The sequence below is a fragment of the Styela clava genome, chromosome 8 (genome assembly GCF_964204865.1).
Source record: "Styela clava chromosome 8, kaStyClav1.hap1.2, whole genome shotgun sequence".
Classification (NCBI taxonomy): Eukaryota; Metazoa; Chordata; class Ascidiacea; order Stolidobranchia; family Styelidae; genus Styela; species Styela clava.
This window is the reverse complement of record NC_135257.1, coordinates 10,061,559-10,084,837: the sequence shown is the minus strand read 5'-3', so window position 1 is coordinate 10,084,837 and position 23,279 is coordinate 10,061,559. Positions and strand designations below refer to the sequence as shown.

The window sequence follows — 23,279 nt, the reverse complement described above, 5'->3', positions numbered from 1 at the left end:
TCGCAAGTATCATCTTAAATCTCTCTATAAACGTTTGTAACGATAAAAATTGTTCCAAAAAAAACACATGTAAATTAATCGTAACTTGGCCCTGAATTAGTAATGAATACAGAAACTTACATATTCAATTACAGAAATCCAATCCAAACCCAATTGTTGCGCCATTGGTGACCTATTGTTGATTGGTCATTGCTATGGAAGTAAACAAGGAAATAGATGCTCGGGGAAACGTACGTCAACATCACTTTGGTTATTCAAATGCAAATTCCGATTTGTGAAGTGCAGATCAAGCGAGGTGCAAATTCTTTTCGCGTTTGCAGTCGACGTTCCGGCATTTGAGAAATGCCCGCATTTACATCTAGATGTGATTTATGTTGAAATAAAAGGCTTTTTCTTTCGTATATACAAATTATGTAACAATTCAATAGTGTTTGCATCATACAATCTATTCAAAGGATTAATGATAGGCAAAGTAGAAAATCAGACATTGCATTGATTTCACCTGTTTTGGGAGTATTTTCATTACGTTCAAAGAACGGCCAACCAAAATCGATCGTGACAGAATCCCCAAATCTATACACAATAATGAAGCCATAGCATATGTTACAAATCGGAACTGTTTTTGTCACAATGCTATGCAATTAGCCTGATATTGATTTTTCACATTAATTAGTTCGTTGTCACCATTCACACAGCGTCACGCAATTGATTTTTTAATTTAGTGATTGAAAACAAGTAGAAGAGACAGCATCCGTTGTGAAATACCAGGAATACGGTACAAAGTGGCCTTGTAATTACAGTCAGATAGAAGTGATAGCTGAATATTTGTTGTGTAAATGTTTTTGATTCTTGGTATTCAACCTGTAGAGAATATAGATAAACTGCTTTCATCATTTCAACTTTGTCGAGGTTTAGTAAGATTTAACAACTGTAGAGCCAAAGTTATATAGAATATTCATTTCTCAACAGGTTCATAATAGTATTAATCTCTCAAGATTCTAACTAATTGTTTTGAATGCATATAATTCAGGATACTCGGTATGGAAAAAACATTTATGGGCATTCAGGTGGTCCAAGCCTAGAATGGGCAATCGTCAAGCTGTGCTCTCACCCGAAAAACTAGAACAATATCAGGTATTGATATTTAGAATACTTTTCTCTGATAAGATTATATTCGACTTCTAACAATGACTGCGAAACTGACAAAATTATTTGATGACGGTTGACAGTAATTATAAACTATTTAGTAACTTTCATATTTAACCGCGAGAAACAGCATATACAATTCCTATATATATTAACTTTTAACCAACGATTCTTCATTCACTATGTTTTTGTTTGCATTCAGAATGTTGAGTAATCTACCCCGCATAACTTTATTTTTGACTACTAGTTGTTACTTTTTGAAACTTTCCTTCAAAACTTTTCCTTAGCACCTTCGGGTCTAATTAGCAGAAGGATAAAATCATGAGGGGTTTAATATTGTAATAGCATGCAATGGGGAAAAAAATAAAGAAAACTTCGATTAAAAACATTTGGATAAATAACATAGAATTGTACTTAATCAGTTCGAAAAGTAGGGAATGTGTAAATCACTACTTTATTGTTGTGAAAACCAAACTTTCACGCATAAGTTAACTTGATGCACGTGAATATTATTCCAGCTTATAAACAGCAATTGTATTTCATTTTCCAGGACTGTACGTATTTTTCGAAAACTGAAATAGTTAGGTAAGTTTAATATGTTTTACATCGTATTTATATATACATCTGCTTTGTTATATTTTTCTGCTTCATATTAATTTGTATTAAGATTGTACCAACGATTTCGCGAGCTTGGCCCGGATATAGTCCCGTCTTTTATGCCGAATGACTGCGTGGAAAGTGTTCTTGTTCCGGCGCAACTTGTTGGAATGATGTCGGAACTCAAGGTAACTTTTCAGAATTGCGCCAAACGCTCATTGCACATCAGAGTTTCTTTGAATTTATATCTATTACGAGGTATTTCTTATCACAACTAAGTTCGAGTATAGAATGTTTCAAATTCGTGAATGTCAAATATTCATATATTCAATATATTAATTTCTCTATTACAATTATCTTTTTACGAATTATGTTTCATTCCGCCACCTTATAGTATAAAGTTTTGGAAAATCCTGATTATTCTCAACGTTTGGTATTTTGTAAAATGCTTGTCGCTCGCTGATTTGAAGAAAGTCAATGCGTGAAATTTGTCATAGATTTCTCCATGTCATATTTAATTTTATTTATAGGACAACCCGTTTGTGGAACAAATTATCAGTGTGTTTTCTGACAATGGAACGGGATATATGAACTTTGAAAACTTTCTGGATATGTTCAACGTGATGAATGATCAAGCATCCGTTGATTTGAAAACCATCTACGCCTTCAAGATTTTTGGTAAAAAAATAATACATTGAGAACAAAAAATTGTCTTAAAAAATCAAAGTGCATTTCCTAGAAGCTAATTAATTGAAATCGAGATATCTGCAAAACAAAAACAAAATTCCTACAAAACTCTTATATATACCGATCAAAATGTTATCTCCAAAAAGCAATACCTCAGTCATGAAGGCTAGAATAAAAAAATTAAATATAATTTAAATTCGTGATGGACATTTCCATATGCTTATAGATAACGACAAGGACAAATCACTGAATTCTACAGACTTGAAATGGGCACTACAGAAGCTAACTAAAAATGAACTTAATAGAAACGAGATTGAATTAGTCGTCGAAAAGGTAAACCATTGGAAATATCAGTAGCAGAAAATCTTTGCATGTCGAGAAAAAAATTTAAAATTTTTATTCAGATGTTATTGCTGTTGAGGTCATTTTTCTGAATTGAAAAAAAAAAAATTTAATTATTGAATATTATGTCAATATGATAAATCAATTATCTTGTTTTTGATAATTACAAAATAAAATAATTATTCATATATATTCAACACTGACATCTATATATCGGCCTCTATTTTAAGATATTTCTGACATATCGCCGTTTTTCTTTTCAGCAATCATTTACTTGAGATATAAGACATATTACGCCGGTATTATTTTTATTATATTGTTCAACATCTAGGTTATTGAAGAAAGCGAGATGGATGACGATTGGGAAATATCATTTATGGAATTTGAACATGTCGTAGCTAGGTCTCCCGACTTTAAAAAGTGAGTACTTGAAATCAATGTCTACAAGGGTATCGTACCACACTTATAGCTCAATATAGGTCCGAGAGTGGGACTTTTATTTTTTGGTAGAGTATAGGCAATTGTTCCAGGTCACATTCACCCCACACCAATTTTAGAATATAATTAATAAAGTAGTGTTTCGAATGATTTATGAAATAATGCATTATTTTATTTTCTGTTTTCGGCCAACACCAGTACATTTCGACTGAGAATATGAAGGACTTTTCGATCTATTTTCTACTTTTAAACATGAGAGGAGACGCCAGAATCTACTTCTTGTGGCTTTTGTTTCATCAGTTATTTTGTAATAAAATACCTTGGATTTATTAATACTTTGTATTCTATGCAGGCTATTCGTAACTGCGCAGACGTTAGTTAAAGTTTAGTCAAGTGGCAATAGCGGCCTATTCGATTAATACTTGCAATTTTGTAAGTATTGTATACAGAAAAAAAAAACCAACGGTATCAACGTAGAATCAGATGCATTTCCCTCTGACGTCAGCTTATTTTTCTAATTACTGAAATCGAGGTGTTTAGGAATCATTCCCCATTGCGGTGAAATGTGAATTTGAACATAGACTGCCCTGTCACATCATATCATCAACGCCACATAATTTCAAATCTGATCAAAAATCAACCAACACTTGCAAATGATGGGCTTGCAAAAATAACCTATATATATTTAAATATAATATTAGAAATAATATATATAACACAAACTCAGAAAGGGTAGTTGTTGAAAGGTTAGACAACTTTATTCAAAAAATTACAATAGTCCGTATATCTTTGCTTTGATCACATTGAAATAGCATTAATATTTATATAATCATCATTTCATTTACATGCCTTTGATGAACCTATGCTATGCCCTGCTTTGTTGATGCCAATTTAAGTCTCAAAATCGACAATAGGCAAAGTTAGATATTTTGAAGAATCTATATCGACTATAATTAACTTTAAATATGTTAGAATATTAACTTGCCTCAAACATCCTGATTTTAAGCTTTCATTATCATCAACTGCTTATATACTATACAGAAGCAATATGCTCGTCAGCTCTACAATTTAGGGGAGTGTTTCCCGATTTAGAAGGTAATAAAACTATTTGTAGCCCATAATAAATGCGGGTGGGCAAAGGTGAGACATGGTGGACAGTGGAAAATCAGCTCTCACACTCGTACTATATGCGGTATGCGGTTCGATGTTCTAATCCGTCTTTAGGTGAGGCTGAAACTAAAATTTCACCATTCCAGTTTTTTTTTTTTCTACTTTAGTCTTTCCAACATGACAAACCACCGTCTGATATTTTTCAGCTATAATCCACTGTAAAATATTCACGACGTTGGCGAGTGGATGTGCTTTCCTAATCTCGTCGTGGGACAGTCTGAAAATATGTGTTTCCTATGGGGAACAATGGACTGGGCTTCAATGGGACATGCTCCACTCGGCACAATTCCGCAGTGTTTGATCCATTAAGTGCTTAGAGGCCTAGATATGCATTAAGTTTTGTGTAATATTATGGTATCTTCCGGCCCATGGCCCAATATGGAATATATATATTCGAAAATCAAAAAATTTTTCAGATTTGAAAAGTAATTTAATTTGTTTACGGAATTTTTTGAAAAATATCTAAAATATTTTGGGTGAACATTGATTTCAATAATATTAAATCTCCAAATTTGAAGTCCCCTCGTTCTTCAGTAGACGACAATGCTTATTTTTTGCTTATTTTTAGGGGAATACTTTGTTGGATTTAACAGAATGCCCCTTTGTGCCCAAGGTCTGTCTGAATTAGCCCCACAAGGGGGGCACAGTGGGACACTTAACAAATTTTTTTTAAAGCATTTGGTGGAACGATATGTAACGCTGAATAAAAACTACATTTACCCCTCTCTGCATTAGTCCCGCAAAGTGAAATGAATGCGCAGAATAAACGGCTCAAAATATGCACACGAAAAAAAGTGTCCCAACCTTCCCATGTATTTGACTGACCATCTACACCAGGGGTCGGCAACCTTTTGTCTTTCGCGGGCCAAAATTACGGATTGCAAGTCATTGGAGGGCCGCACATATTTTTAGAAAGTTGAAAACCAAACGATACACCGCTCGGATAGATTTATTTCCTCATTGCATTGCATCTCGAAAAATTCCATTTGAATATTTTCGGTGCCATTGAACCCTTTGCACTTAGCGTCTGCTTTAAAATTTTCTGCGTTTCGTTGTCATTTGTCTAATTATAATTAAATTATAGGCCCATTACATGAGTATGGTGGCCCATCGTTGTCACGCGTAAAATTGAAAAAAAAAATAAAAAAAATAAAAAAAACTTGAAATAAAAGTAAAATAAAAAAATAGTTGTGAAAAAACATAAAAAAAAATTAAAAAAAAATAAAAATAAAATGCAAAAAAAAATTAAAAAAAAAACGAAAATTAAATAAAAACGGAATAAAAAAAAGCAAAAATAAAATTGAAAAAAAAAAAAAAACGTGAATATGAAAAAAATAAAAAGGTTGACAACGATGGGCCGCCTCGTGGCCCATCGTTGTCACGCGTTTTCATTTTGAGAAAATTTGCTTCGGCTTGGGACCAACGTTGTCATGCATAATCCTACGCGCACAAACGGTGTTCCCTGGGTTTCTAACTCATTACAGATTTTCTTAAGCAATATTCAATAAATTTAATATGAAAATGTTCTATAAATTCTCCATGATACAAGTTTAACTAGAAGTAATTTCAAAGCAATTGGTCCAGTATTCGAAGAGAAAAGCGGTTTTTTAATATTTCCACTAGGTGTATTATTCTGTGTCAAACAACAAGAACAAGAACAACATAATATTGAAACGATCGTTATGTCCACTACGTGTCCAATAATACATTTTTACGAAAAAGGTGTGTCCCTGTTGTAACGATTTTTCCAGCTCATCACCGTCTGTCTGTACCGGTAGTCAAAAGTGTCAGTCATATTTGAAAGCTTAACAACCAGTCACGCACATTTTTACTCGGGTATTATAGTCAAAGTTAGCTCGGTTTTGTGCTTCTGTTAGCTATTTGCCAGATATTAGTTGTGCTCTCAAAATTTAGGTACAAATCAATTAACTCACTAAACATTTTGTATTACGAAGTGTTTTAGTTCAGTTGAATGGTCAAAAATTAGCTTAAATTTAGCTATCGGTGCTTTCAAATAAAAAAGGTTTAATATATATGTTGAATTAAAATGGTTATTATCAAACATCTAAAACATTTTGTAATCGCCAAACTCGCGAAAACACCCAAGGAAAGCGAAAGGAAGATAAAGAAATCTTGGTGAAGGGTTGAGATAACATGCATTGAACCATGGATACCTTCGCAATAATTGTGATTGAATCCGCATTTACAACTTTGTCATATGATTCTGTCGCCTCATCGGTTATCACTGTCTGCACTCGCTCTTTGTACTTTTGGGGTTAATAAGGAAATCCTGAGCAATGATTGATATTAATATAAATATATATAAACTACATTGCACCTACAACAGAGCACTCACGTCAGATTTTAGTCACAATAAAGAATTTTATGCAAAGACGATTAGAACAACACAGCACCAACGTCGGAATTTATACATAATAATGAATTCCATACATATATATATAGACATTTAGAATGTCTTTATTAATTTTGCCGACACTGTTTTCACCCAACACAACTACTTCACAGTTGTTTACCCCCATCAAGTTATTTGGTTGCTTTGAATGAGGCTGATGTAAACAACTCCCAAACTATCTTTCGTCTTTCTTCTTGATTTGAACAAGTGTAAAAAATTATTGTCCACATAAGTAAATGGAGACTAAATAATTTTAAATGCAACTACTTGTTTTCGTGCAATATAGGGGAGATGTGGGACCTGCGATACAGGGGGACCGATGCAACAACGCCATTTCTCGACACCTAGTGGTCGAATTCTAATTTCAATTTTGCCATGGCAAAGAGGTTGAGTCGTCTGCCGCGTTTTCCAGTTGTAGTGTCGATAGCCTTTTGCGTTCTTGAGTAACGGTGGTAAATGTGATTTTAGATAGCGAAAAAAAATCACGGGCAAGCGTTCAACCAATATTTTTAGATACTTACGATAAGACTGTGGGGGTAACAGTAAATAGGTTTTAGAGGTCGATGTTTTACCTACATTTTCCAGTTGTATTGGTAAGCAAATGCTGTGTTAGTTTTACCTCAGGTCTCCACAGAAAAAATGGCGGGTTTGCGACCAGTGAGACAGCATGCGACGGGACCTATAAAACGCTGTCTCATTGGTCCACTCCAACAAATTATATCTTTAAACAGCAATATAACCGCAAAATGCCAACTTTTGAAATTAGTAAAGGTTTGAAAGGAAAGTACACGAAGCCGTTAAAAAAGTTATTGCCAATGAGGGGAGTGTGCGAAAAATTGCCAGAGATTACAACCTTGACCATACGACTCTTGGCAGATATGTAGATGTGGCAAGATGTCAAGGTTGCACAGATATTTTAAAAAGATCCATGGTTACAAAACAGGTGTGTGAATTTTGTAGAAAGATGAATGTGAGTTGTATTTATGTATGAGAGGATTTAGTACAATTGTTTGAACTCATTTCAGGTTTTTACGAAAGATGAAGAGGAGGCTTCTGATTCAATCATCCAAAATGCTGCATGGTTTAATAAAATTTGAGGCTAAGCGAATGGCATATGCGTATGCGTTGAAGAAAGGAAAAAATATTCCTAGCAGTTGGAGCAGGAACGGTTGTGCAGGTGAGAGTTTGTTTAAAGGATTTCGGAAGAGAACAGGGAACTTGAGCCTTCGCCAGCCAGAACCAACAAGCAAGGCTAGAGCAATGGATTTTAACAAGCATAACGTTGGAAATTTTTTCGATAACTTAAAAGAATTGTACATGGAACAAGGACCGGTTTTACCACAAAATATTTGGAATCTGGACGAAACAGGCATTAACACTGTGGTTAAAACCCCGCAAGTTCTCGCAGAAAAAGGGAAAAAACAGGTCGGACGCATAACATCAGCGGAACGCGGCGTCACTGACAGTATGAGTATGGACTATAGACTACCGTATATTTTAAAACATCAACTGTCTGTCTACAGCTTGATTTCTCACCTCTCAATCGTTTCCAATGCTACTTTCTTTCCACTCCGGCATAACTTATCATTGCTTCCCAGGTTCTTGTCGACTCTATGAATTTAGATTTAGACCAACCGACATTAGTAAAATTGATTATTTTCTTCTCTTTCACACAACCGTGCATTACAGAAACAGCCATTAATTTATATTTCCAAATATGCTGTGGCTTATATAGTAGTATAAGTCTGCTGAATAGTCAAGAAGAGTCATTAAATTACCATACACATTTCATGCAAGCCAGAAAATATCGTTGTTTGTGACATATTATTCTAGGACTAGCCTTCCTTGGACCGTACCGGTACCTATTTAACAACGTCTTATGAGCTAGTGCTCAACTAATATTGCTATTTATGGTAAGGATATACAATTGTTTAATATCTTACTTATACTTTTCAACACCTCCTTAGAATAACTGAACTAATAATAACTCAAAAAAAACTATGGAAAGGCTACTCAACGCAAAAGCGAGCAGTAGTAGTACATATGATATTCATCCGACCACTGGAGATCCACCTAAAGCTGACTAATTTAATTATTACGTCATGCAGAAGTCTGCGTTCATTGGCCCATGATATTGAAAAAGCAGAGAAAATAGGACAGATGGTAACACATATTTGATGTAGTAAAAGCGTCTTTTCTTTAAAACGTGCAACTTTTGGAAGTGGGAACAAGGCAAAATTTGTTACTAAATTTCTAAGAAAAAAATTTTAAAATCATTTTCAGGTAGTTACCTTATGTGCGCTACGAAACTGAAAGATAAATGGCCTCGGCTCGCGGCCTAAAAGTACTATTGCAGTTATCAAAGAGTATAAAGTTAACGATAAAATTCTTGGCCAGGCACGAGTAGACAAAATGGAACATTTAAAAAAAATCCATTTTTTTACCACTTACAAGAAGGACTCAGAACTGGTGACAAAGTTGAGCTTTAAACTTTGTGAATGTATGGCAGAAAAGGGAAAGCCTTTCAGTGAGGAGAATTTATTAAAAACTGTTTGACTATATTTACAGAACATGCATGCCCAGAGAAAAAACATTTGGTGGAGCAAACCGGCTTTTCCCGCTTTACTGTTTCACGCCGAACAAATGATCTTTCCGATAATATCAAAGAAACTTTGAAAGAAAGATTGAAATCGTGTGAAGCTTTCAGTCTGGCATTGGATGAGAGCACTGATATCAGTGACACAAGTTTGCGGACAACTAACTATTTCTGCAGAAAACCCTAATGATGCCGTATGATAACTAGCAAAAATGAACAATTTTTGTACCGGTAATTACGAGAAAGTCTTTATTAAATAAAGGTGCGGCCCGCAGCTTCACCCAGTTACTTGAATTTGGCCCGCCAGTGAAAAAGGTTGCACACCCCTGGTCTAGATAGACCCTAAACTTTAGGGTCTGAAGGGTCCGCGAACCCCAGTTTGAGAACCACTGGCTTATACAGTTTGTGTTTTTTTTATCTTTCTTTATACATGTTTGTGTGTGTTAGATGGGTAAATTGACACATGTAATTCTACATGTTTGAATTTTATTAAGGATTTCGCCAGTTTTCCCGATTTTTTCTATGTTCATTTTTTGTGTATGTTTTTTTTCGGGAAAATTAAAATAAACTAATGCTACTACTTATTTATTTTACATAAAGGTAAGCATGAACGGCCGACGTTACAAATGAAATTGTGTCGTCTTTGGCCTTTTGTGTGTATCATTAATATTTTTTCCCCTTGGAAAGCGTGAAGGAATGAAACCACATTCCTGGTACACAAATAAAAAGATTTATTGTAGCATTCCCCTGCCCAATTTTATTCTTCAATTTTGTGAATACAGTTGTAAATTCTAGAACGTTTTACGTTCTAATATTTAGTCATCTGAAATTGTGCGTCTTAAACATAATAAAGAGAGAGAGAGATTATATTTCACAAATAATGTCAACACTATGTTCCTTTCCCCGAGCATCGACTTCCTTGTTTCCCTCATGGCATTGGCCAATCAGCAAGATGCAAAAAGTGACGTAACAATACTCTCTTTTCGCATCCGCTCAAACACTTTTCTCACTCAGACCAATGACATTAAACAACATTTAATGTCATTGCTCAGACAGACTTTCAGGCGGTGTCATAAACATTACTTCGTTTTCGCGTTTTTGAACTCTATTCGTTAGTTTTCAGTTGTGTTTTGGAAATTTAAATATAAATCAGATAATTCAATGATCACTCTGTCTTCTTAGAAGTTTTAATTTAATTGCAGTAATAAAAAATTACAAAATCTTGATGTTCTGTTACCGGTTTTATCATTATATATCTGTCCGGACTTGGTCTTGTTTTCACAATGCCTCGCACTATTTCGGCCAAATATGTCTTTACAATATCTTTAAGTCTTTACCAAATGCGGCAACTTATTTTGATTTATCGTCGACTCAAATACCACCGGCACTCGACCAAACTTGTGTCGACTTGAGTTAGAAAAGTAAATTAATATTTTCGTGAGTGCAAAATAAATGTCACCAAATGCATTGTTTTGCGATATGCCTTTGTATTTTCGGAGAAGGCATGTCATATAAGTACGGTGTTTAAATTATGCGCAAATAATTAATATTTGATCTAAATTTATCGCAAATAATGTTATAACATTTAGGCCGCGAAATGATTTAATGTAAAATGAAGCATGGTAATCGGAATATCGTAAAGAAGTCGGCATCAATAATTATTATAAAATGCTAACTAGGTAGTAAAGTCGGATAATGTAAAAAAACGGTACAATAACAAGTCTTCGTCGCGAGGCAAGCGCAAGTATAATCAAACGAGAGAATACGCTCGTCGTTGATTTATAAATTAGAAACCCGAAATTTTTATTTAATACGAAACTCGTATTAATACGTTAATATGATTTTAAAAAAGTCAACTATCGTTTCATAAATATATTACCACTTACCAGTGTTGGTAATGATAAAATTGATCACATAAAATTGGGTGATAAAGTTGATAAAGGAAAATCAAAGCTAACACAAAAGATAAAAATCAGAATAAAATTAATTTGAATTCACTCCTTGATATTTGTCTTTAGCATCTGTCGCCGGCGTGTAGTACTGGCGGAAATATGAAAACCAAACTGTCCCAACTGTCGATGTCCCATTCGGAATAGAAGTGGATTAAATTGGTTGTTATGATAGGTTTAAAAGTGTGAAAAAAATATCGCAATTACGGGGTCATTACGTAATCGATTTGGCCGTAATTACGGAATTGATTTTTGTCAATTACGTGCAAGCCTATTTAGAAATAGCGGTGATAGACTGGGCTAAAATTCGTTACCGGTATTTTTAAAAAACAGATTGTTGTATGTGATCAATCATAATGCTGGTTTGAAACACATACCCCATTTTACAGGCGCCAACTCGCTAAACCACTCTTAAAATGAGCCCCGAAAATTTGCAATGGTAAAGTATCGGAGGAATTTTTTGTGGGTCAAGGTCCATAAAACATTTGAAGCAACAGAAACAAAAAATTATAATTCATTAATAATTGCTCATCATTATATGTGAGTTTCAGTATACAAGACCGGTTAGGTAACCGAGGTTCCTGACCTGTATATAAGAAATCAGTCAGATAAAGCATTGGCGATGAAATATGAATAAAATTAGAGATAAAATGTATATGTGCGAGTCGACAATTTAATTTTCTAAATTTAATAATTCAAGTGTGCGCAAAATTTACCAGCACTTGATTTGTTTTTATGTGTTTTGAACCAATTTATCACATTTTCACCGATGTCAAATCAATGTAGTTGTCATGTCATGGTTTTTACCTCTTCTCGTCACCTTATCACATTACACCTACACACGTTGTCTTTGTACCAGATTGAATTGGTTCTTATTATAATAAGAATGTGATTCAATAACATGAGGTTTTGAGTGCGGACCGGTACAGAGAATCAGAACAAACGTAAAGATTAGTTTTTACAATTTTTTATTATAGTTTCTGTAATTATATATTCACTGGACATGTACGGGTCTCATATACATGGAGAAATAAAAATAATAATAAGGTAATCAGATTATCACAGATTCAGCAATAATTAAAAATATAGAAATATCATATCATAATATTAAGAAGGGGGAGTTGAATTTGATGGCCGTGTTGTAGTATCACTCCCTCCTGTCTATAGCAAACCAATTTAAAACTTGTAATTATTGTAATTGTAAGACTGTTGTTTTGTTTTGGTTGACGAAAAAATAAATCTCTTCATCTCTTTTGGCCGGTTAGTACTGATATATGTCGGTATTACTCCGTGCACTACCGTATCGTAAGGGCCGGGCCGCAAGGGACGTCAGTCTCGGCCACGGAAGCGAAAATCGATGGATGGATTTCGTTTCAGTCTCAGAATAGAGGTACCGGTACCGTACTGTACCGGGACGGTAAGTTGTAAGTTAGGTCTATCCTATCAAGTGCAGTACCGGTAACCGCGCGAGAGTCGAAAGGTCGGGTTTCGCCTTATGATCAGGGTGTTACTGTATTATTGGCTTTTCTCTCCTCTCCTCAGGCGGCTAAACGTGTAGGCCTACCTAAATCCTATTCTAAAATACCGGTATTACGTAAAATGTTCGAATAGGCCATTTAGAAAAAGAAAAATCAATCATTAATACTTGCTGAGTACTTGGTCACCTTTCTATTATTTATAAATATATTAGTTGTGTTAGGTACGGTAGGTACTTTTGGTGAACGAGCACGTGCATTGTCTGTTATAAACTTTATTCATAAGTTTTGCTCCTTTTCCGGGCATTTCTGTTATGTGTTTTGTTCGTTTCGTGTTTTCAGAATGCCCAGATAAATTGTATTGTGGGCTACCTGACAGACAGACAGAGTAAATTCAAAAAAGTTGGTAACTTTGTAAACTCAATTCTGTACTTGTAACCCAGTACGGTAACTTGACTCTGAAACATCTAGTCTATTATCAAAAAATAGCTCACTGAGGTGAAACCTATTTTTTCTTGTGATATGCTCGGCTCTATCTTATCCTATGGATTTGATGTTCCATTTTCTAGTAGATAGAGTAAAATCTTGCATACAGCATTCTGCCTATGCAGCGTAATGGAAGCAATTACATCACTGATCAAATAGGCTACTATTGTCTGACAATTATTAATGTGAAATATACACTGATTTACGCCACTTTACAAGGAGAAAAATGCTCTTCTGAACAGTCTGAAGCAAGGCAGCTCAATATGGTAAAATTAGAATAATTTCATGTTTCAGATTTCAAATCGCACAAACTGCAGTGATTATTGTCATATAAAACCACAACCAGCAGGTTCTCACTTGTTTAGATTGATTATTCTGAAGAAAAGCTCTTTTGTTAATTTTGAAAGCTCATAATATAAATGTTACTACAGTCCATTAATTTACAAGCATGTCTACATTATTAATATCCTAAATCTCGAACAAGTTTTACACATATCAGAGTGATGCATCCTATCAAATTCAGTGCTATGTTTGCTTCTTGTTGAAATGAATTCTGAACCATGTTATTGTATTACGGTGGTGAAATTATTTTAATCAAGTCGTTATGGTTCTAATATGGCAACCATGCCAAAAGCATATCTAATCTTCAAAATATAATTTTTAATGCAAATTCTTTTTAGGTATTGCTAAAATTAATAAACATTCTTCTTCATTCAATTTGTAATTGAATCTAAACAAGCATGGATGAAGTCTATGATGTTATTGTACTTGGTACCGGTCTCACTGAATGTGTTTTAGCTGGAATTTGTTCCTGCAATGAAAAATTGAAAGTTTTACAAATGGATCGTAATGATTACTATGGGGCAGAAGCTACTTCTATGAATTTGGAGCAACTTTATGAGAAATTCATGGAGACGAAACAAACACCAGAGCAGTTTGGTCGTTCCCGAGATTGGAATGTTGATCTCATTCCTAAGTTTCTTATGGCTGATGGAAAGCTTGTTAAACTGCTTGTTTCTACTGGTGTAACAACTTATCTTAATTTCAAGTGTGCTGCTGGAAGTTATGTATACCGCGAAGGAAAGATTTACAAAATTCCTGCCAATCCCAAAGAGGCCTTAGAATCAAAGCTAATGGGACTATTTGAAAAACGGCGCTTTAGAAAGTTTCTGATGTTTGCTGGTGATTTTGATCCCACTGACCCAAAAACCCATCAGGGCATCAACTTGAATGCGACCATAAGTGAGGTTTTCAAAAGCTATGGATTAGACGATAACACCCAGACTTTTATCGGTCATGCAATGGCATTGTATCGGAATGACAACTATCTGAAGGAGAACTGCCTCGAGACTCTGGCGAAAATAAAGCTCTACATCAGATCAATGGAGCGTTATGGAAACAGTCCCTATTTGTATCCTCTTTATGGTCTTGGTGAACTGCCGCAAGGATTTGCTCGTCGTTGTGCTGTTTTTGGGGGCACTTTCATGCTCAATAAGCCAATAACTGGAATTAAGCCTAATTCGGATGGTTTAATTGAGGTAACTTCCAATGATGAAACGGTTAAAGGTAAACAAGTGATAGGTGATCCTTCATACTTTCCAGACAGAGTGAAGAAAGTTGGACAAGTAGTTCGTGCAATCTGCATATTGAGTCATCCAATACCCGACACTAATAACGCTGTATCATGTCAAATTATTCTTCCTCAATCTCAAGTTAAACGAAACCATGACATATATGTGTTTTGTGTGTCCGGAGATCATGAAGTCTGCCCAAAAGGAAAATTTTTAGCTTTAGTGAGCACTGTTGTTGAAACAGCTAAACCTGAAGATGAATTAAGAGAGGGTTTGAAGTTGCTTGGTAGCATTGACCAAAAGTTCATTAGAGTTTCTGATATTTTTGCACCAATCAATGACAACCCAGATGATAATATTTTTGTGACTCGTTCCTATGATGCTACTACTCACTTCGAGACCACATGTGATGATATTGTAGATCTGTATGAGAAAGTCTTCAAAAGAAAATTTGATTTTGATAAAATGAAATGCGAGTTGAATCAAGAAGAATGATTGACCAGAATTTTATGACAACGGCAGCTGCTTACATTGTTCTTCAGAAATATTCATTCTGTAGCATATGGTTGAAATTGTAAAATAAGATGTCTTTGATGTTTCACGCTGTGTTGTCATATTTCTATGTTTGTTGAAATTTCACATGAAGCTTGTGAACTCAATCCTTCTATTAATGTGACTTCTGTTTAATTCTAATTTAATTCTGTTTAAATCAATTGGATCATGAATTTGACAGCTTGAGTGATTTAAGATTATTTAATAAGTTGTATATCTATTATAACAGTTCCTGTCAATTCAGTAAATTAAATAATGTTTTTACTAGATCTGATGTCATCTCATAGTATAACATTTCTAATGTTTATGCTTATTAATAGTATCTGACCTTTCATGATGCTTGGACGTCCCAAAAATTTTTCAAGTTGATTGTAGCAACCTAATGTGAATTTGTACAATATTTACGGTAGTATTTGGCTACTGATATTTCAAAGTTGTCTATACATTTTATTGTACTCCCTATGACAGTCACTACCATCATATCATGCTTTTTGGTGTGAGTTTAACAATTATAGTCTTATAGATGACATTCTAGTTACAGAAAAATAAGTGTAGGCTATTTATGTCATGTTGTTGTATAGCACATTTTTCATGTGACATGCATTTTTACGGCTTGAAGTAATCGTTGAGAATATTACACATTGGCTTGATAATATATTACAGTGAAATTATAGATGGCATTAAATTTCCCAGTCTAGATTTTATTTTGACTGCAGAAAGATATTGGAATATTATACATTTAGCATTAGACTGTCCAACTCGTCAATTCTGTGTTCGGCATTGTACACACACACACCAGTTTCAATTATATATATATATATATACCAGTATATTTTCAAGATTGATTATTGTACATTAGCAATGTGAACACCAAGATTGTGAAATTGATTTTGTAGTCAATTTCATTTCAAAGCAAAAATAGCCAGTTGTAAATGTGATTCACCTCATTTTCCAATCGCAGCCTGGTTTCATTGTCCATTCTTTCAGTGATAAGCAAATTTTTAATTTGATTTCATGTTGATCTTGCTATTAAAATTGAATTGAACTTAATGAAATTTAGTGTTTGATTATATTGGAAGTGAGAATACTTATGCTTGCTTGTGAGTAAAATAGTATATTAGTAAGTGATTGCATGACTAAAAAAAAGTATCTCAAGTGGGTTACGCATGCATACTCATAGTTAACTTCTTGCAATCAGCATAGTAATGATAAAATATGTATCTGGTGATCCAGAATGCAAATTTACCCATTGGTGTTGGCGTAAAAATGTACTGCATGTATTGTTTCTGTTTAACATTTCATGTCATGTATTATATGCTAATTAGTGCAAATAACTTGAATAAATTATACGATGTTGAAACTCGACTAGTTACTTTTTCCCAGGGTTATTAGGCAGAGCATAATATGAATTATTTTATATTTTTTATAATGTTTAGAGAAAGGCAGAACCGCAGCCTCGGACGGGACTGTGAGCTGACTTGTAGAATTCATCTGTTCAAGCCAAGTGTTGTCTGCACTTTATCATTCGCTGGTAGTTATTTTAGACCATGGAGAGCTATGAAAGGGAGTCGGGTTTTTGAATATCTTCTTATTTTCTTTCTACTCTGCAGCCTTGGTACAAATGTTTTGACATATGTATTCTTGCGAATTCTGTGATCTTGCTCAAGCTAAGGTCGTAACTTAAATCCGTGCGTTTCGTGTATGAGATATGTCAGCCAATTGTTATTGGACTGTTTAATTAACTTGGATCATCGAGAACAGTGATCTCCAACCTTTTTCATCGTGGTATCGTAGTAGTTTATATTTACGGTGGTATACCTTTTACAATTTTTCAAGAACTTTGTATACCTTACAAATACCAATGTTTATTTAAGGCTTAAATAAAGATTGAAATTTAAGCACATATTCTCCAGCAAAATATCAGGCTAGCGTCCGCAAGTTATAAATTTGACTGACGGCCTTAGCGTCAACGGGAACAATGCTCCACGTAAATCAAACAAGTGCATGGCAGCCGAAATCAACAACTCAGACACGTGACCGCATTATCTATATAATCTGTGATGTAATAATGTGCCCACGTCGGTTCTTTGCGTGAATGACATTTTATATTTCACGTGCGCCGCGTTTGCATTGTTGTCTCCAATTATTTATTTTATGATTTATTATATGAGAGTTTAGAATTCCTGATTTAGGCTGTACACCCTTCGTATACCCTTATCAGTTGTATACCCAACTTATGGCCCGGTATGCTATACACCTGGGTGGTATGTTAATGTTAGTCTTTGACCTTGGTATACGTATACCCGGTTGAAGAGCACTGATCCAGGGGTCGGTCGCTTCGCTACCCGCGAGGGGAAATGTGAAGAAATGTGTTTAGTAAGGTAAAAAGTAGGTGTTTGTTTTGATTTTGTTGGAAGACCCTGGTCGTTGCGCCGGACGAATGGCTGCATTCGTCCGGCGCAGTGCCCCCGACCTTTTTAGTTCATTAAATAGTTTAAATACCAGGTTAGAAACTGATCCCCCTAATGGGAATCAAGTTTTATTCATTTTAGCGCCCGTGATCACTCGACCGTGACGAAGTTTTTTGACATAAACTAGACCTCAATTGACTTGTATGACCCAAATATGGCATCTTTACCTATTACCATTCTCGAGATATAACGTAAAATCAATGGAGCATGACTGAGGAGTTGGAGGAAAAAAACTCCTTTTAAAATGGATTCAAATAATTTTTCCAAATATGCCCATGCTTTCACTTTCTCAATATGTCCTTTCAGAGGCCTGCAATAAGCCAAAATCACTAAAGCGTGACTGGGGAGTAAGAGAACAAAAATTTCTTCAGAACAAAGTTAAACTAATTTTTCCAACCATACCTATCTATTTCATTTCTCAATAGCTCCATTTTTAAGTGCGCAACCTTCTTACGCCACTGGAGGGCGATTGGGAGGGGGAAACACCGATTTTTCAGTAAAGAAAATTTCAAATAATTATACTCTTTGAGAATTAGGCAAATCTTGGCCCAAAACCCCATTCACATGCCTCAGAATTGCCCAAAAACAATAGAACCTAAGTGGGCGTGGCTTTGCACGAGTTTTCTCACCACAGAGGGCGTGGGGGCACAGCCCCCACCGCCAAAAAGACTTGGAAAGTCTTTACTGGAGGCGTTCTTGCTGATAACCGATCAGCATAACAGCTGCCCACTAGTACATAAGCGACAAGCAATCGCAGGCGTGTCGATAACTAAAGCGATTTTGGGTTATTTTCAGTATCGGAAAATAAAAAGTGTTTGGAATGAAATATTTTGTTCTTCGTAATAAAACTAAATCGTGACAAGAATTTGATAGATTACAACAAATTTATCAATTTGGTGACAAAACTAAACTTTGAAACATGTATGTTACAAAATGTAGATATATATTAGCGTTAATTATAGTTATGCAATCTGTAAGTTGATATTTAATCTGCGATAAATGTAGCAGACGATCATGGTGGTGTATATATTATTTGAAGTCTTGGTCATTAGTGATATCGTCTATTAAACAGGGTGTAGAATACGCTACAGTTTTAGGTTTGATGATTTTACTTTTAAATATCCCTATTTCATTGTGTGTTTTTGCAGAAGATATCCGTGTCGAAACGGGAATCGAAATTAAATATGGGTTAAGCGAAATTATATACTAGTCAGGGTCATGAAAAGGCCAAGTAGAATTCCCCCACATCATCAAGAAAAAGGGTTATAAAACGTACGTCATACTGTATACATCTTCCAGAATTTGCGTCCAACCTGTACAGTTATATTTATTTTGGAAGCTTTGTTAACCCGGTAGAAACTAATTATTCGCCAATTAGTGCGTACATTGTTAGTTTGTATATCGCTGTATACCCCGAATGCGAACTTTAATACACAAGATTGGACATTTAATTTCAGATAGTCCGAGAAGCACAACGAATCTTTCCTCGACCATTCATCCCCAAAAAATTTATCATTGCAGTAGTTTCAATTGCGTGTTTTTCCAACCAGTTGACTCAGTAGATTATTGTTTTAGAAATTTGTGAAAAAAAAAAATAAAAAAAAAATGAAAAATAAAAACGAAAATAAAATAAAAACGGAATAAAAAAAAATTGAAAAAAAAAATAACGTGAATAAAAAGAAAACAAGAGAGCTATGCTCAAATATATGAACACGAAAAATCCATCTTTAACCACTGAAAATTTAAAAGCAATTAGTAAGGGGGGGGATAGGGGGGTGCCCATTTCCAATACGTCGATATTATCTTTGTCGACCAATTTGCGACCACCGTGTTTTCGTCTGTTTGATTGCTGTGATGCGGTGCTTTGTTTATAATTCAACGAGTTTTGTTCGAAATACAGAAATAACCGTGTTCTTAAAATGTATGACGGTCAGAAATGCAATTCTCGACGCAGCAGAAACGATGTTCAAGGCTTGAAATCGGTGGTCGCACACTGGTCGATCGCAAATACGTCTTCTGTCAGGCAAGGATACCGGTATGCCAATTTTAGTTTTTGACCGAAGTAGGCAAATGTGGTGAATGAAATTAATTTCACTACCGCTACCAGGCATTCCGACATTTCATATATTCCAGTGTTCGGATACGGTACCGGTACAAACCTTTGTGAAGTTTGTAATGCTTCTTTCTTTGCAAATTCTGGATTTGTGGTGTTTCCAAAAAAAAAAACGTAACCGGTATTATAACAGCAGATACCACAGTCTACAAATATACTCACACCAAGCGAAGCATTTCGACCACAGTCTATAAATATATTCACACCAAGCGAAGCAGTACAGTACCTACCGGTACGGTTTACCGTACCTTTAGACCACAGTCTACAAATATATTCGCACCAAGCGAAGCAGTCAAGTACGGTTTACCGTACCTCTAGACCACAGTCTACAAATATATTCACACCAAGCGAAGCAGTACAGTACGGTCTACCGTACATTTAGTAGGTATGTTACAAAAAAATTAAAGTTCATCCGATTTAAATAAAAACTGCACCAGTGGATAGATCTAAGTGAAAATAAGAAAACAATACCAAGTTTGCGAAAAATGGTCAAGAATTAACGGAGATATCTGCATTTGAGTACCGCCCGATAGGCCAATTTTTTCCATAAGGATTGTATTGCGCCGACTCAAAAACTGTGACCGCGAGAATGTCAGACCGATAAACAACAGAATGTATCTCGGCTATTTTTGGAGGTAATCGAAAAAAATTTTGAACGAAAAGTTATTGTGAATAGAAGAACCTAATGCAAAAAAGTTTACAAATTCTTTTTAACGATATTAGCTGCTTTTCAATTAATTATGTACGAGAAAGTTTCTGAACTTTACATAACCTCTGGTCGGCAACGACTTTCCCAATACGCAAGTCCCCGCATACGCGGCAATTAACTGATTTAGCGTTTTTCATATCCGACCTTAGTGAACGATTAATTATCATTTAATATTCCTTAACTCGTAGGAGATTTACCGCGCTTAGTGAAACGCAAAACGAGAGAAATCGCTGCGAGGGAAAATGTCGGCATTCAGTCGATAACTGATGCGCGTTGATAGACGCGTGCTAAGATCATACTTCTCGTGCCTTGAATTAATTTGTACCGTTTCGTAAACGTATGCGAATTGACTTTTTTCAATAAGAACTTTAATTAATATGAAAAAAAACACATATCAATCCTTAATTTTTTGATGTACGTCACATCTAAGAAAATTCAGATTACTTTAGGATTTTATTCTGGCAACAATCATTGAGGCCGTCGGAAGATCGTCGCAAATCATCCCTGGAGTTGAGCATATTAGTTTGACAGTGCCTCGTTGCGGGTAATAATTAACGATGTTCTGATTGAACAAACTTCATAAAAATTGGTAAGTATCAAGTTAGGAATGACATACATGCGTCCATATATATTTTATTGGTGTCCATAGACAATATCATTAATTTGCAGTATGTATAACTTTAGCGTAATTTTTAAAAGCCCCGAATGTTGGGAAATTTATGCGCTAATGAAAAAATTCAAATACCAAATCATAGTTGCGCATTTTATCTAAGTTATGTCCAAATTTCATGGAATTCCAAGCAACAGCAGGCAGTCCGTAGTCGTTTTTATGAGCGGTATTCTGACACGGCGTTACGGTACTTAGCAGACGTGGTGCGTACATTTTTTGGCGCGAAAAAGCGCGTTTTGTAACATTCCTACATTTAGCATCACTGCTATTCACCGGTAACCTCGAAAAACTTGCGATTTTTGAGTAACGACTTTCAGAATCCGCCGTCACGCCAACGTTCGATGTCACGTGATCAAAAAGAGGAGTGCCTGCATATGCGTCCGCAGAACGTTCAGTGACGTCATAGCAAACAAGAACAAATCTCACAGAGTTGACAGGAATATTTGAAATAAATAAAAGTAATAGCCTTCTGGAGAAAAATTTCATCTTTAACCACTACAAATTTCAAAGCAATTGGTCCAGTGATCAAAGAAAAAAGCGGTTTTTTAATATTTCCACTAGGTGTCCAAAAAGTGTCAAAGAACAACAACAAGCCCAACATAATATTGAAACGATCGTTATGTCCATTTCGTGTCCAAAAATAAAAAGGCTGACAAGGATGGGCCGCCTCGTGGCCAATCGTTGTCACGCGTTTTTATTTTGAGAAAATTTGCTTCTGCTTGGGACCAACGTTGTCATGCATAATCCTAAAATTAAGTAGGAAAATTCGTGAAATTTGTTTTTACGTGTAGAAGGTAATTGAATTGGAGAATGCTGCTCAACTGCTCAGTTGTTAGGACACTCTTGCGGTACCGTCTGACCAGGGGGATGAAACTAGTCTAGAAAGCCACGCCCACATTAATAAAACAAACAAAGTTATTCGCGTTTCGAGTTTCTGCAGCTTCACGCTCCATTGCGTTCACTTGATTTGCGCGGAGCTTAGTGAAGACGGTGGTATGTGCACAAAATGTCTCGCTGTATATTTTTAGCTCAGCAGCCTATGGGCCTAGTATTTCATTAAGTTGGTTCAATACTTTAATCAAATGCCGTTTGTCCATCTTAAGCTCGGTCTCTTTAGTTTATTTCAAGATAGATTAGATTTACTTTTCGGCTTCAACTGGTATTTCCCCCTCAAGACAACGCAGGTATACGGTACGGTAACTTGGCGTTCTATGAAACACCTCAATACTGCAATATTCTACCCTATTATCGTAACCTAGGGCCTAGGCTATTTCATTTCTTATGTTCTGTGAGTCCGGTACTGGGTTACGATCTTTTTAGTTACACACCCTTCATTCTAGGATATATAATTCTACTATTATAACTTACGACTAACATACCAGCACTATAGTCTGATAGTATTCACAGATTTACCAAACGCCAAAAGTAACAATTTCTTTTTTCAAAGTCAACTCGTTTTATCTCTTCTTTACGTTTTTGTATTACTTTTTTTAGAATTGCATAATTTGTATTATACTGTTATATGCTATTTATTCACATCACTCATCAACATGAGTAATCGATGTTGCATTCCAGTATGTTCAAGATTGTAATTTTATATAACAAGAGAGAAATATTCAACAAAGCCTCACAGTCGCGTCTTTGAATTGGTGCAATACTCAGGAGGAACGCCAACTTTGAATAGATCTTCTCCAAAAAAGAGGAAAGTAGCTGAAAAAAAATGTCATAAAAATTTGCAAGACTTGAAAAAAAGTGCATCAACTTATTCACCTTCCAACTGGCAATACCAGGATTTAGAAGACAATATTCAATTTTTTCTCAAGCCCTAATCAGCTGCAGAGCAATCAAGTTTAACTATAAACATTGATTCAGAGTTGGAGATCGGTGCAATTTA

The 23,279-nt window shown here is 35.2% G+C and overlaps 2 protein-coding genes across 2 annotated transcripts; both read left to right on the top strand.

The window, feature by feature from the left end:
• The first annotated feature begins 836 nt into the window (after window positions 1–836).
• LOC120346290 (calcium and integrin-binding family member 2-like) lies at window positions 837–3,543 on the top strand. Its single transcript, XM_039415995.2, has 7 exons — window positions 837–1,134; window positions 1,697–1,731; window positions 1,814–1,931; window positions 2,274–2,421; window positions 2,657–2,763; window positions 3,104–3,192; window positions 3,409–3,543. Exons 1-7 carry the CDS (start codon window positions 1,084–1,086, stop codon window positions 3,428–3,430), a joined length of 570 nt encoding a protein of 189 aa, XP_039271929.2. The 5' UTR covers window positions 837–1,083; the 3' UTR covers window positions 3,431–3,543.
• A 10,410-nt stretch (window positions 3,544–13,953) lies between these two features.
• Window positions 13,954–16,782, top strand: LOC120345768 (rab GDP dissociation inhibitor alpha-like). Its single transcript, XM_039415313.2, has one exon. The coding sequence runs from the start codon at window positions 14,040–14,042 to the stop codon at window positions 15,363–15,365; it is 1,326 nt and encodes a 441-aa protein (XP_039271247.1). The 5' UTR covers window positions 13,954–14,039; the 3' UTR covers window positions 15,366–16,782.
• The last annotated feature ends 6,497 nt before the right edge of the window (window positions 16,783–23,279 follow it).